General features: G+C 45.7%; 1 protein-coding gene across 1 annotated transcript in view; it reads right to left on the bottom strand.

The window, feature by feature from the left end:
• The window catches only part of SHMT2 (serine hydroxymethyltransferase 2), a 202940-nt gene extending 189323 nt beyond the window's left edge, over nucleotides 1-13617 (bottom strand). The window contains exon 1 of the mRNA XM_069653569.1: nucleotides 13464-13617. Within this exon, the coding sequence (XP_069509670.1) occupies nucleotides 13464-13502 (39 nt within the window). The 5' untranslated portion in view covers nucleotides 13503-13617. The remainder of the gene's footprint in view (nucleotides 1-13463) is intronic.
• Between the last annotated feature and the right edge of the window lie 1656 nt (nucleotides 13618-15273).

The raw sequence follows: 15273 nt of genomic DNA, 5'->3' as shown, positions 1-15273 counted from the left end.
GAAAAGAAGATAGGCACTATCCTAGAACGCTAGAACGTTACAAATTTGTTAAGAGTACAGGAAGAAGGGGAAAGCGTGGAAGAATGCATAACTGGTTTAAGAAAATTAGCTAGAACATGCAATTTTAACACAGTTGGATGAAAGGTTGAGAGATCTACACTCCAACAGGAACTGAAGTAGTAAAGTGAGAGAAAGGCTATGGGCTGAGGATGATCCACCTTTAGACACAGTCCTATGTGTAGCCAAAGAAGTTGAGCACACTGAAAGATGTGTTAAAGAACTGGAAAGCAGAGTACAAACGGTTGAGATCAAACATGAAGTCCCGAAAGATAATAATACAATGACAAATGCCAACAAGAATAGTGTATCAATAGCTCAAGTAGCAGAGATTACAAATAGAAGGTGCAGGCCGGAAAGGAATTGAAGACCGCCATGGAATGAAGACAGGAGAAACAGGATATCTCCTAAAGTGCACAATATGAATATGAGAAGGAAGAGTCCACGCAAACAGGAAATGACTCAAGGAGAAGGAACACTAGCAGATGTTTCAGATGTTAAAGTACAGATCGCTGGGCGGATAACCCAGATTGTCCTGCTTGTAAGATTATTTGTGGCAAATGCAAAGGCAAAGGACACTACGCCAGGTGTTGTAGAGCTCAAAACATCTCAACGAATTGGATAGGGAATGATAATTGTAGTGATGAAGACGGAGAGGAATGTGTATTTGTAATAACAGACAAAGAGAATGAAGATGAAATGGAGAGTCCTAAGGCTATTGTATGTGTTATAGCGCCAAATACACTCTTGTACCACAGAACCTATGGAACAAGAATAAACACGAATATTTACATGAGCCAGACATAAGACCCAGAGCTTATGGAGGTGCTAGAATAGATGTCATTGGGTGGTTCTGGGGCACGCTTAAATTCAAAGACAGAAAAGCAAATGGAAAAATGTATATCACGAAAGCGGGGAGAACACCTTTGTTGAGTTGGACCCATCAGAGAAAACTCAAGGTGAAATTGGATGCAGGTGCAAGTGAATCAGTATTATCAGTTGGGAATGGTACAATGGCACCCAATGGGTTCAAGCAGACCAAAGAAATTGATGATGTGATGAAAGGTGTTTTCAGAAATGAAATTGGATGTCTCTTTGGATTTACACATGAGATCAAGATGAGACTAGGTCACACTCCTGTGGCACAATAGTTACGCAACGTCCCACTTTCCATGAGGGAAGAAGTAAGGAAGGAAATCAAAGCTCTTGAAGATCAAGGTATCATTGAATGTATAGATGCTAATGAGTGGGTTTCACCATTGGTTGTCCTCGGGAAGAAATCTGGTAAGCTCAGAATATGTGTGGACATGCAAGAACTCAAGAAGTGCTTGGTCCCTGACAGGCACCCACTTCCTAACATTCAAGAAATTGTGTCCGCAATAGGACCATCAAGGTATTTTTCCACTCTTTACCTAACTTCAGCGTACCATCAGGTGAAACTACACAAAGACTCCCAGAAATTGACAGCAATTACACCAAATGGCTTGCACCAATATAAAAGGCTACCTTTCGAGTTAATATCAGCTGCCTCAGTTTTTCAAAAGATTATGCACAAACTTTTCGAAGGAGATCAAGGCATTATTTGTTTTCAGGATGACATAACAGTACATGCTGTCGACCACAAGATACACGATGAAAGATTACAATAGGTCTGCAAGAAATTATATGAGGGGGGCATGACTAAGTAGAGAAAAATGCAACATTAATCGTTGTGAAATCGAATATCTCAGACATACAATTTCAGCTGAAGGTATATGACCAAAGTGGCAGTTAGCTGATGCTATTAAGAACATGGCAAGAGCCAAATCTAAGGAGGAAGAACGTACCTTTTTTGGGATGGCGGAATGCTATTCGAAATTCATAAGGGATTTTGCCCTTCATACGATTCCACTTCGCAAGCTTTTAAAGAAGAAACTTTTGAGTGGAACGTTGAATGCGAAGAAGCATTCGAGATGATCAAATTAGAACTCAGTAGAGCACCATCATTGAACTTCAGAAGTGGTCAGAAAACTATAATTACTACAGATGCCAGCAATTTGGGTCTTGGAGCGGATGTCACTCAAGAAGTTGACGGAAGAGAGTTTTAATTGCTTTTGTATCAAGATTGTTAAAGGGTGCAGAAAAATCATATGCGGCCATAGAAAAAGAGACAGTCATGAAACGGGCGGCAGAAAAGTTCAGGAATTTCATCTGGGGTGTAAAAGTGGAATTTCGCACTGAGCACAAACCGCTAATTCATGTTATTATGAACAAAGGGTTGGATAATGGTCCAATTGCATAAGAAGATGGGTCATACTTTTACAGGAGCATAATTGCACAGTACTATATGTACCAGGTGTAAGAAATTGTTCTGCTGATTGCTTGTCTCGTCTTACCAACATTTCTGAATTGGATGATGGAAATGAAACAAATACAGAAGTTGTCCTAAATATAGAGTCAATGTCTATATCCAAGAAAGAATGGGAAGAAGCAGAGAGACAAGATGTTCTGCTGATGCAGTTGAAACAAAGTTGAAAGTAATGACTCCCTGCTTCTTCCCATTCCTGTCTTTCTTATTAGAGACCACAAACCATTGAAGACAACAACACCGCACAGTTTGAAAGAGGATGCCTTGCTCTAGTGGTCCAGCATCCTGTGTGTGTTTAAGAATTGAGCTTACTGACTTGGGCCTAAGGGTGCATGGGGGTAATGCACCAACCCTTTTAAGAAGGCCAGTGGGGGAACCTCTTCTCTTCAAGAGGCCAAGTGCTCCAAAAAAAGTTTCAGAGGAAGCTACAGAGCGCTCTGAACTCAAAGCTCTCAAAGAGCCTGGGGACCTTTTCCAGAACGCACTTGAATGCGAGGTCAACGCCATTGTGCTGCCGTTCACCAGTAACTGCCTAGAACCACTGCCTAGACCACAGGGCTCCCAATACTGGATGCCAGCTGGTGAAAGCAATGACAACTGAGAGAAATGAGAGGCAGCCATCTGAGAGCTGGGACAAGAGTCGCTGGCCGAGCCAGACACATCAGGAAGGGTGGTAAATGAGACGCGATACCCAGGACTTGATGTTCCTTACTCACAAGCACCAGGAAAGAGATTGTGAAATCTCAGCCCATCAGCCGACTGCCAACCCAGCAAAGGGGCCCAGTGTTGGCGCTCTTGCCACTCTGTGGCTGCCTCAGTCCCACTGGGTGCTGGTCATCTGCTCTCCAACATAGCCTGGTTGCAGGGGTCTGAACCATCATTGAAGGACCAGTGGAACAGTCGCCAATAAAGAGATCCTTTCTTTTGGAAGTACCCAGATGGATAGACACCGATTTTTATTTTCATTGCCTAGGATAGGGGTCTGCAACCTTTGGATCTTCAGATGTTTTGGTGTGCAACTCCCATCAGAGTTTACTAGAATGGTCAATGATGAGGCATCATGGGAGTTGTAGTCCAAAATATCTGGCGAGCCACATGTTACAGTCCCCTGGCCTATGATAATTGTGCTGCCATGTATCTGCTGCCACACCACACTGTCCTCACAAAGCTAGGTCTTGATCACTTAACTATGTGCAACATACACGAGCCAAAGAAGGTGCAGTGATCTGCTTATATTATTTCAGACATTGCCCTGCCCCCGTCGAATGTGTCCATGCTGGGAGCGACACCCGAGCAGCCAGGCACTAGATCCATGTGAGAACATCTTTCCGAAAAAGGCCCCTCCATTTCAATACCTTCTGGGTGTCATACTTTTTATGGGAGTTGTGTTGTACTTATGGTGGGCAAGGGGTCTACTGCACACCTATATCACACTCTTTCCCCTCGTTTACTGAGAAATATGCTTTTCAAAAGATGTTTTCACACGTTACTGGACTTTCAGAAGGTAGATAAAACTCGGAGCATCCCGGTTTAATTTGCTGTTTCACGGCCACAACTTGTTTGGGCAAACTTGGGTAAGTTGTTAAAACAGGAGACGGTGGGCCCGATTCACCAAAGCGTTCTATAATGGCGCAATCCCATAAGAAAATGCTCTCTGAATCAGGCCCGGTGTATACCAACTCGCTGCTCCCCTTTGAGCCGATGGATTTCGTCCCCTTGGTGTGGCGATTCTTCCAGCGAATCCCATGCTTGGACTCTGTTGAGCCAGTCCTCTGGGCTGCAGGAGAGCTGGCTGAGGCTGTGAAGCGGCAGCAGGCCCCAAACCCCCTGCTCAAAGCCTATTTTCTCTCTACCATAGTTCTGGACATTGCAGAATGAAGTCGCAGCTCACAGCTCTTTGGATCTGTACATGCTTTGTCTTCGAATGTGTTGCAATGATGGCACTCCGCAGACTGACTTCATGGAACGAAATTGCTAGGAACAAACAGCTATTTGGCAGCAGTTATCCTGGGGAGGCCTAAACACACCGCCCCGCCCCCCCCCAACCTACCTACCTGACATTACGCTTGTGTGTTGGGGACGTATATAAAATTACGTTTGGGAGAATTCAAAAGACATTTAAAGCATAATCGGCCAAATAGAAAAGTCGATTATAGTTTGTATTTCCTGTAGAGGTTAAAGGTGCAGCACGTCAAATTGGGTTTGGGTAAGAACCATGATCACCCAGGCGCTGGGTCAGTAATATTACCTATATCGTTTACTTGAATTCTCAAGCAATAAATAAGACGTCTTGTCACTTGTTTTTTTAGGGCGATTTAAGTTACACACTTAAAGGAGGCACGTGTTTCGACCAGGCATGGGTCTTTTTTAAGGCTGTGGCGAGTATGCAGGATGTGCAAGCAAATACCCGAGTAGTGAGAAGCAAGTTTAATTATCTGTGAGGAGATCAGTGTTCAAGGTCTGAGGGTGGATGGTATTGTGACACTTGAATAGTCATACGCCGATGTGATGTAGTACAGTTATTTATACAAGCAAAGCATACATGATGTTTACATTGCAATGGTGTCGGTTTTAAGTAACACTACTCATCCCATCATGCCTGGCACCTAAACAACCGGCAAGCCAAAACTGGCTCACTGCCTTGCAAGCATCTGGCTTCCACAAATGTGGAACTTGCTCCATGTGCCCACATGCACTAAATGCCAAATCAGTCAACTTCCCGTTGACTTTAAGTGTGCACCTTAAGTCCCCCTTCAAAACAAGTAACAAAACGGCTCATTTATTGCTCGAGGATTCAAGTAAACCATACATCTAATAGTATTACTGACCCAGCTCCTGAGCGATTCTGGTTTGTACCCAAAACCACTCCAACCTTGCAGAGATGGAAAAGCACAATCTCCTAAGAAACCCTCACTGGCAGTAGCATCCACTATAAACAGCCATGATCAGCGCAGTGATCAGTATATTCTAGTGCTCGACTCACTTCATCATAAACTGTGTCAGGGTCCCCAGAGGTAGCTCCCGTTCACTTGGTGGCGATTTCTTTCTCCCTCCCCCTTCCTCACTTCCCATCTTCCCCCATCCAGCCCCCACCCTGTGGAAGGGATCCACATTTCTCGCAGATTCAGTGTATATTCATGGTTCTATGTGAAAAGACCTCATTTTAAAGGTCTCAAGAGAAAAAGACTGATTTATAATGACCAATTTTCTATTGATCCGAAAACCAGCTTTATAAAAAGTCTTTCTCCTGAGAGATTTAAAATGCTTTCATTTTTTTAAATGTATTTGTGTGTTCTGGGGGTTTCGCCCCTGAGCACCCATTGTTCCACCCCACTCCCTACACCCACCCTCTCCCGCGGGACCCCCCCCCCCCCAACTCTCAGCACCAGCCCCCCCTTCCAACCTGCCAGCCCCCACCCGAGACTCCCCCAAACCAAAACACGTACATACACACAACACACACCTACACACTCAACAGTTCTCCTCGTCCTGCGTTTTCGGTTCCCGACATGCCCGTCAGCCCCTGTGGGTGCAATGGTGTGCGGCAGGGGCGGGACAGTTGCATTTAGAAAGACCACTCCCTGCAGTCTTTGTAAATCGTTTTTTGGGTGAAAAGATCTTTAGAATAAGATCTTTTCACCTAGAACGACATTCATTTCTCTTCCTGCTAATGGGGACATCAAGAGTGGTACCAGCACTCAGGGAGTTCAACAAGTTTGTGAAAAACAGAACAGTCAGAAAGGAAATAATCACCACTATAGTCACTGCAGCCCAGAGGAGAATTCATGGACTCCTTCCATCTTCAGGATGCATTTTCTCAGCTTACGCTCTGTCTGCCAACTGCATCAGAGGTTCCTGCGCTTTACTGAGGCAAAGCACCATTGTCGGTCTCATGCAAAACCAGTCAACCTAAAGTCAGTTCCTTGGGTGCTGACCAAAGTTCTTGCCCCTTTAAAAGCGGCTTCAGCAAACATGGAGCCACGCAGAATTATGATGCACTCATACATTGGCAACTGGTTGGTGCATGTACCTTTCCATCACAAACTTTAGGAGAATCCAGTAGGGTGCGTCTGCAGTGCATTTAAGGTGGCTGGCTAGGAAAAACATACAAACCTCTCACTGGGAATCCTCTCAAGTGCTAGAATTTATAGGACGAGAGCACTCTTCTATTCAAGGCAAGGTGTTCCTTCCTCTCTATAGGACTAAAAAGCTCCACTAGTGAATAGTGACTCTCCAAAAGGGCTGTTGTCCACCAGTAGGTCAGCGGCTTCAGGTCCACACCGAGATGACACAGTTCGGCTGCATGGCCTTGTGGGAAAAAGAGTATGAATATAGCCCTTGGTGTAGCACATCCTCCAGTTTTGGAGAATGGACTCTCCAGATTATACATTTCCCAACTTGATGGTTCCTGCTTTAGCAACATCCCTCCAGTGAGGGGTTGAGCAACGTCTACAGGGGGCAGTTACTGTAGATGCAAGTAAAACAGGGTGGGAGCTATTATTAAGACACATCTCTTGAAGGTCAGTGATCCGGGGTAGAGGGAGCAAGATCGTCGAATTGGGAAGTGTGGTCAGTGGTGATATCTGCTCCAGCCCAGACCGGTCAAGCAGTCAGGATCTGAACATACAGTAACCTGACAAAGTCCTAGATAAACCGTGGCGGTGGAGGAGGAGGGGGCCTGTCCCCATCTTCGTCTGTGGGGCTGTACCATCCTTCAAGGCCTCATATTACAGGGACCGAGTGAGCAAGGAACGGAAGCTCTTAGGTGAATGCTCCCTTTTTTGCTGCAGATGCGTCCATCTCTGGACGGGAGGTGGTTAGACAAGTTCACACACAGCAACAATGCGCTGATCCCGGGGCACTGTTGATGAGGGATCCTCAAGGGCTCAAAGGTCTTTTGCGTTCCCTCTAATTTCTCAGGTTTATGGACAAGATGCCATGTGATCAATTCTTTAAGGCGACTCTGTTGCTTTCTAATACTTTGGCAATGTTGGGGCAACAAGGACTTTTTTGTGATCAGAGCCTCACTTAACTTTTGTCCAAGGGGTGTGGACCCACCTTTACCTCTTTTGGTCAAGTCATTTATTTTGTTATTTGTAGTAGCGTGCCAAACCCTCAGGTATGAAGGCGTTAGTTACAGAGAGTGAGAGAGAACAAAGTACAATACTACTCACGAGGTTACAGCGTGCAAGTGGTTCTTAGAAAGCATAATCTGGCAGAGTCACACCTCATGGTACGGGGGTGTCTGCATCAGGTACACTAGCAGTCATCATCTTGTAGTAGGAGTACAGGCAAGCAGGCCAAGCCTCGGTACATCAGGAATACTAACAGGCAGAGGTAGCCAATAGCCGAGATGCAAAGAAAGCCATAGTAGAGCAGATCAGGGGGGATGCAGACATGTTTGTTAATATAACAAACAATGGGGACGCCCTACAATGATGTTACGAGGCAAGTGCTGCACAAGAAGCGAGGAAAGACTGGCAGGTAATAGAGGAGGAATGAAAGTAGGCACGTATTCAAGATATCAGATGGGTAGAATGTCAATAAATCAATATTATGCAATTATGCAAAGTCAAATGTAGGAAAGGAAAAGCCATTTGTGATGTAAGGGCACTTATGATCACCACCTGTAAGTATCTGACTGGTCACAGTAGCCGGGTGCATTAGCAACGGCATTGGGGCGGCAAGACTAGGGAGTTGGTCATTAGCAAGCTGGTAAAGCCTCACCCCACATGGCGGGGGCTCCGTCAGTCATGTCGAGCAGGTTCAGATGATCAATCAAATGTAGTCAGGATGTTGGCATGTTCCGTTTGTGGCAGGATAATGCCATATGGAAACGGGTTAGCTCTGGTGGGAGTGGGGCAGTTATACAAGGTATGCGATGGGATCTGGAAGCAAGGGGGCGGTAAGAGGAGGCAAAAACTGAAAAAGGGCTCACACCTGAGGGAATGCAACCCCGCCAGGCCACTTGCCAGGGCTGGACAGGCACAATCCTTGTCCGAAGTCCTTCCTTCGGAAACGCCGGCTCTGCACATATTTACACCGCATTATGAAAGAGCACACCTTCGTTCTGCCCATAATTCATTTTGTTCTGCAGGCTCCGTTACATCTCATCTCTGGACACAGGAAGAATGGTATGTATTGGTATCGCGCATATTGCTTTAGATGGTTCATATCTGCGTTACACTTGGAGCTCAACATAAACAGAAGAAACCATGCACTGTGTCGACAAGTGGGTTGGTTTGACCTGAAATGGCTTATGGGCAGCAACTGATTAGATTGCCAGATTAGTCAAAGTCGCTTCAAAAGGGATATATGCATGAAGAGCTTATGTGCAGAATGTTTGGGGGTCTTCAATGTCCAACTTGGAGGGCAACTCTATGGGTTGCCCCTTCCATGTTTCTGTTGCGCTAAGAGACTTGCGATAGGAGAGATTTCCCGTGGAATACTTCGGTCATAGGCTCTTGGTTCAGTCTCCTGTTTATTTGGAACTGCTAATGAAAACGCGTGTGTTACAACATTTGACTCTGTTGGTTATTGATCAAAGTTTGCACAGTTTGCTTGCTGAAGGCTCATTGTCTATAGGACACTGACATGGAAGAGGGACAAAGAGGTCATGCTCAGATTAAATGCAGGCAATGTTCACTATACAGAGTCTTACTGCAGGTAGTCAGCCCTACAGGTAAGAGGTGTATCAAACACTTTTACTCCATAAAAATAGGCAAATGCTCCCCCAAAAAATAAAAAATTATAGAAAAAAGGGAGTAAAAATACTCCCAACAAAAGTAGGAAACAGAAGCCCAGCCCCTGCTTTCATACACACAGTTCCACGGATATGTTTGGTGCAGTAGTATGCGTAATGCCACAGGAAGAAACTCCACTATTATAACTGGCTGATCATGATTAACTTGTTGCAAAGAAATATTTATTGCAAAATATTTGTTTTTATAGTTAAAACATTTATACTCGCTAATTAAATACTCCCACTGAGAATGGGACTTATATGTGTGTACTGACTACAAATCATCATATAGAGTAAAATAATGCACCTTCAAAAAAACTGGCGCACGGTATGTAGTATTCCAGGCCTGCTGCACACAGCCTGCAAAAATGACATGCTCGACCCACAAGAGGAGGCCACACAGACTGAGGGAGAAAGAAAATAAAAAGAATTATAACTCCTTGCAAAAATCAGTGTGTTAGATAGTGAAAAGGAGTGCACTAGTACAGAAAAGGGAAAGGGTTCACAACGTGCGTCACTAACTCGCTCTTCCTCCTGGACAAAGTGTACATTGGCCCAATCACTGAAAATGATTTGGGTCTACCCTCCTCAAAGGTCAGCCCAGACAGCCTTCTGTGAATTCTTGTAGCAGGCCGATCGATTGTACAGTACTCTTGTCCATAAGGCCGCCTCCGGTGAACTTCGCACTGAAATTAACCAGGAGCGCTTGCAAAGCTGGCAAGGGGTGGCACCGATTCCAAGGTCCACCGCTTTCAGACAGCCAATAGAAGATTCCTGTATGCCTCTCCCTCTACTGTGTAGCTAATGGCAATATCAAGATGGATATCCTGGCAAACTCTGCCCAACCTCATTTCCACCATTTCTTCCTCTTCACCTTCGGCTTTTCCCCTCTCATCCTAGACATTGTTTTTTCTTCCACCAAATATTCCTCTAGGCAACTAGGTTGCCTCCCGATTCATAATCTCCTCTCACTTTTCCCAACACTTACCTCGCACTCATGTTTTTCAACCAACTTTGCCTGGTTTCCATGTTAACCCATTTTGTTCCATGCCCCCCACTTTTACCCATCACCGTAGTTTCTTGTCCTGCCCCCTCGCCGCTAAATTCTGCACGTCATGCTGGTTGCTTTTATTTTTTTTTTTCTTTATTTTTTGTGTCTTAGCCAAATCATGTCTTTTCACAAAATGCATACAAAAGTATCATACAAATATACACCAAAAAAAAAAAAAATCTCATAACAAAACTAAGCAGTATACATTACCATATAATAACTTGATACCCCTTAAAGCAATCACATTCCACTGAGACAAGAACCTATACAACATTTTCTGAGAATATTTCTATTTTTTTATTCATTCTTTACAATCAAATTCCCGAATCACCTGAATTGTTAAGGCTGTTAATTCACCCGCAAATTAGTCTATCCCAGAACATGTCCGAGAGCAATAGTTCTTCCCTGTCTCCAACGAGGAACCCTTTCTCCTAACCTCCCATGTCTCATTACAGTTCATCAAGAGATGTTTGAGGGACAGGATTGGTGTTTTCCCTTGCATAGGTGCCATCCCAACCTACTCATGCTAGATCTGTCGCACAATAGCAAGATTTCCCCCGTTAGGACAAGATGGAGCCGTAACCTCAGGAATTCTTGTCACATCCTTGAATTAGGAAAATTGCCTGAGATATTAATTTCCTGTTACTTATAAAATGGCGTGGTTGGATAAGCAGGTCCATTTGTGATGCAATAGGAGCTTACTGGCCTATCTCGGATCTGCTATCTCAATGGGCAGACCACCGCAGGTGGCACAAGAAGAGTTACCAACACTGGAAAATAGCATTGCTTGACCTCTTGGGTCCTACACAGTGGGGAAAACAAAGTCTTTACTGCATGCCACCACCAAGAAACCTTGGCATTATGCAGCATCCTTCTTTGTGCTCTGGCCCGGAGCAAGAGGATGCCATCGCGCTGGGCCTCCCAAGTAAGCAGGTAGATCGGCACAGCGGGGGGGGGGGGTCTAACAGACCATCTAGTGTTCTCTTAGCCTAAAAGGCTCTCTATTCCCAGAGGCCTAGGAACAGGGGCAGAGTGGAAGAGCAGGGTTTAAAGAGTTTGACTGCTGACATATTTTGCACTATTTTGTCCTTAGCATCCTACTTCTGTAGGCCTTTAAAGCACACGGTCTATTATAAGTAGTGCCCCAGTCAATCATGACTTTCATCATGGAGGGACACAGTACACCTTAGGGCTTGAACAAAGACAGGCACTATGAGACCACTATGGTGGTGTTTCGGCACATTTTAAAACCTCAATAATTAACATCTACTCACCAACCAATTTCTCATTCCTTCTTTCCTCAGGTTGCCTTTCACACATGTTCTCATCCTTTGCTTGGAATTACCCGTCTTTCACGTTACCCTCTCCTGTCCCATTGTATCTTTCAACTCCGAAGTTTTCCTCTTGCCAGTGTTATCTCTTCTCCCACCCCACGATTCCCCTCGTTCTCGTCCTTCTCCATATTTTATAACCAAGGTTTCCATGTTCCCAGAACATTCCTTCTCACAACCCCCCAATTTCTACTTTCAGCTTGTCTTCCTACCTTTAACAGTTATTTTATCCACCGCACTCAGGACATCCCATCTCTCTCTCTCAACCAACCATTCCCGAGATTCTACTCCATGTTTCCTATTCCACTCGATATTAACCAGCTGTTATTCCTACATGCAGATTCTAATTATGTCTGCCCTCGTGTTCATGTTTTCCTTCTCTTCTCTCCATCTCTCTGTTCCCCTCGCGTGTTTGCTCGGATGCTGCAGTGTCCTCTACAGGAGCAGCTGCTCGGGAAAGCTGCAGATGAAGGCCTATAAAGTCAGTGGAGCATGTCAGAGCTCCCTGCCTCCTCCTCCCCCCCCACCCCCTGCAGCAGAAACAGACTGAACGCTAATAACATGCTGAATGGGGGAGAAGTCCTGTGCCCAGTAAGGCATGTAGGGCAAATCTAGGAGGACACCTACTAATTGTAGAAATACAAACAAGACCCACACAATTCTTAAACCGCCTAAGGCAAGACAAAAGAAATAAATAAAAATAAGACAATCAAGTTGAACCAAACATAACGAAAATATAATAAAATAAAATCTGTACCTCAAAATGAATGATATTGAACAAGGCATACCACACTAATAACAGGAAGCAGAGCAAGATGAAACGCTACAAACTAGAGCACAAATCATGCAAGCAATCTACTGACAGGAGCGGCCATAGAACGGAAATCGAAACAGGTAGAAACTGACATAACATGTAAACAATGTGATATACACCCTAACGAAGATGAAACTCATTGCCTCATCCACTGCACAAAATATTTCAGTGGCATTTCAAGAGAAATCGGAAACTTTCCACACGCAACTAAAGCCGATCCTATTGGTTGAGAATAGCAACACTAAATGACCTCGCTGCTTGTAACAAGAGACCACACCCGAAAAGACTAGACATACAACCACATTGTGTAACCACATTGTGTAATTACAGCCAACAGACTTACATGGATATACGCTAAGAAATATGATACTTATTCATAGTCGTGCCAATAAAGCAATATTGTACTGTATTGCATCACCCACATATGCTGGGAGGCCAGTGGGAGGAGGGAGGGGGGTCGGGGGAGTCTGGATAGGGGTAGGATTCACAAGCACCGAGTTTAACCTGGATTCGGGCTACTCTTTAAAGTTGCACCAGTACTATCTGCTGAATCAGCTGTTCCTGTCCAATTACACAGGTAGACCCAAAGCATGGACTTTGGTTTGAGAAAAGTATGGGTGGGAGGGCTATTACACACGGACTCCAAGGCGTCAATTAACATTAACATGGCACTCTTGTTGCATGCATAAAGAGACACGAGCCCTCTTGGACTGCAAATGGAATCAGACTCAGAGGGAGCAATATGACACACGTGGCAGTGTCCCGCCTGCACATAACTCCGCTCACTTCAAATACTCAACTCGGCTACCTACCTACAATTACATATGAATGCACACGGGACATGACCCCACATCCAAGCACGCCAACCGAATGCCTGCGTTGAACGTCGGCCCATACAGTATCCTCTACCACGCTATACATACCCACCCTGTCCTTGCCACAAATTGCTATCCGATCGACACACATGCCTCACCATTTCCCATGCACTACAATGCACATGGCTCGTCTCTTTCCATGTCACTCAACGCACATACTGTGTGTAAGCTCTTATTGTGCATGGAGCTTACTGCAAGTCAAATGTACATTTTTCACTGCATCGCTTCACGCCTCACTCTACTTACCCTGACAAGCCTCCTGATGACACACACGGATAGTTGCATGGCTCGGTGTTGTGCTTGGTCAACGAGTGCTACTGATCTCGAGTTCCGCTCCAAGCTGTCTACAAGAGCCTTTGACTGGCCATGAGCAGGAAAAGTCTTTGCGCATGCGTGCAGTGGTCTGCCACGCTGCCTACCGGGTTCAGGAGCGAGGACGCCTGCGCACGCAAGGGAGACATGCCGGGAGATGTAGTCTTTCTGACTATTGCACCATGCACTTGGCCCTAGGGCATGGGTTAACTTTGACAGCTGGTTTCTGTGTCCCACGACGCTCCTTCCTTTAACGAAGTACCTTTGCCCATACACAGATGTAATCTCAAATCAAACGTGCCGCGTTTATTGCGACACGTCTGTGCACATAGGAGCGCAAAGATCTTATTGTGCTAAGCAAAATTATAATTGTCTAAAGTATTTTTCAGTTGTGCTAATAAACGGACCGCCTTTCACTTGTAGTTGGTGTGCAGTGTTCTAATAAACAACGCCAATTTGACGTTGCGCTTATGTTTTAACGATCAACGTTTACCTGAATTGATGTATACCATTTAGGTTCTGAGGCTTTATATATTTCCACCCTAATTCCTAATGCAAACAATTGAAGCCCCCACCTGGTGGCGCACTGGCTAAGATATGCTTTCCAGGTACTGGTTTGTGAGGTGCAGGCTATGGGCCTCATTACGAGCATGGAGGTAATGAAAAAAGGAAGGCGGAATGGTATTACTGGACCACCCGCAAATAGAAACCTGCAGTGTAGCCAACTGCCACAGGTGCACACAATCACCACAGGTGGACTCAATGGAGCCTGTCCCAGTACAAAAGGAGCACACCCACACACCACACCCCTTGCCACACCAAAATGATCCCACTAGCTTTTGCAATCCTGGGGCTAGAGGACATGTCTCTACTGCTACAACAGTAACAACAACAACAACTACAACAACAACAGGCAGCACAGAGGAGATGCAGGAGGAGAAGGAGGGTGACACAGGCCCAGCAAGTCCCACCAGTGCAGCCAGTGGTACCACGTAGGCAGCCACCAATCCCTCGCATCAGAGCCAGTCCATTCATTCTAACCCCTGAGCAGAATCACACCCTGTACCGGTTGGACTGGGACACCATCACCCACAGAGTGGACATTATACACGATGACATCGTCAGCCTGTTAGAAATCCGCACTGCCATCCCACCTCTACTGAAGGTAGTGACTGCTCCACTTCCCGGCCACAGGCACCTACCAGCACACAGTGGGCCAGCTGCATGGCATATCACAACCTCTCTTTTCACGCATGCTGACCCAAGTGCTGGATGCCCTCCTGAAACATACAAGCACCCACATATCCCTACCACTGACTGCCTAGGAGCTTGCTCACACTAAAGTAGGCTTCCACGCACTGGCAGGCATGCCCAATTGCGTTGGTGCCCTTGACTGCACCCATGTCGAATTGGTGGTCCCTCATGCCATAGAAGCGGTGTACCGCAATCGCAAGCAATAACACTCCATCAATGTGCAGATGGTATGTGACTCCAGCAAGATCATCACACATTGTTGTGCTCGATATCCCGGATCCACACATGATGCCATGGTGTCACGGAATTCCACGCTACCCTGCTACATGGAGCGACATGCTGGGCGATGTGCCTGGCTGCTTGGTAAGTTGCCTGACAGGCCCATGGCAGTGCAGTGGGGGGCATGACAGGGGGATGCATACTTCACCCGGGTGAGATTGGGGGGGACGCATACTCCAGCTGGGTGAGATTTGGGGGGGCGCATGCTCCC

This window comes from Ambystoma mexicanum, chromosome 3q, assembly GCF_040938575.1.
Source record: "Ambystoma mexicanum isolate Mex_15411 chromosome 3q, UKY_AmexF1_1, whole genome shotgun sequence".
Classification (NCBI taxonomy): domain Eukaryota; kingdom Metazoa; phylum Chordata; class Amphibia; order Caudata; family Ambystomatidae; genus Ambystoma; species Ambystoma mexicanum.
This window is presented reverse-complemented; position numbering and strand designations above follow the sequence as displayed.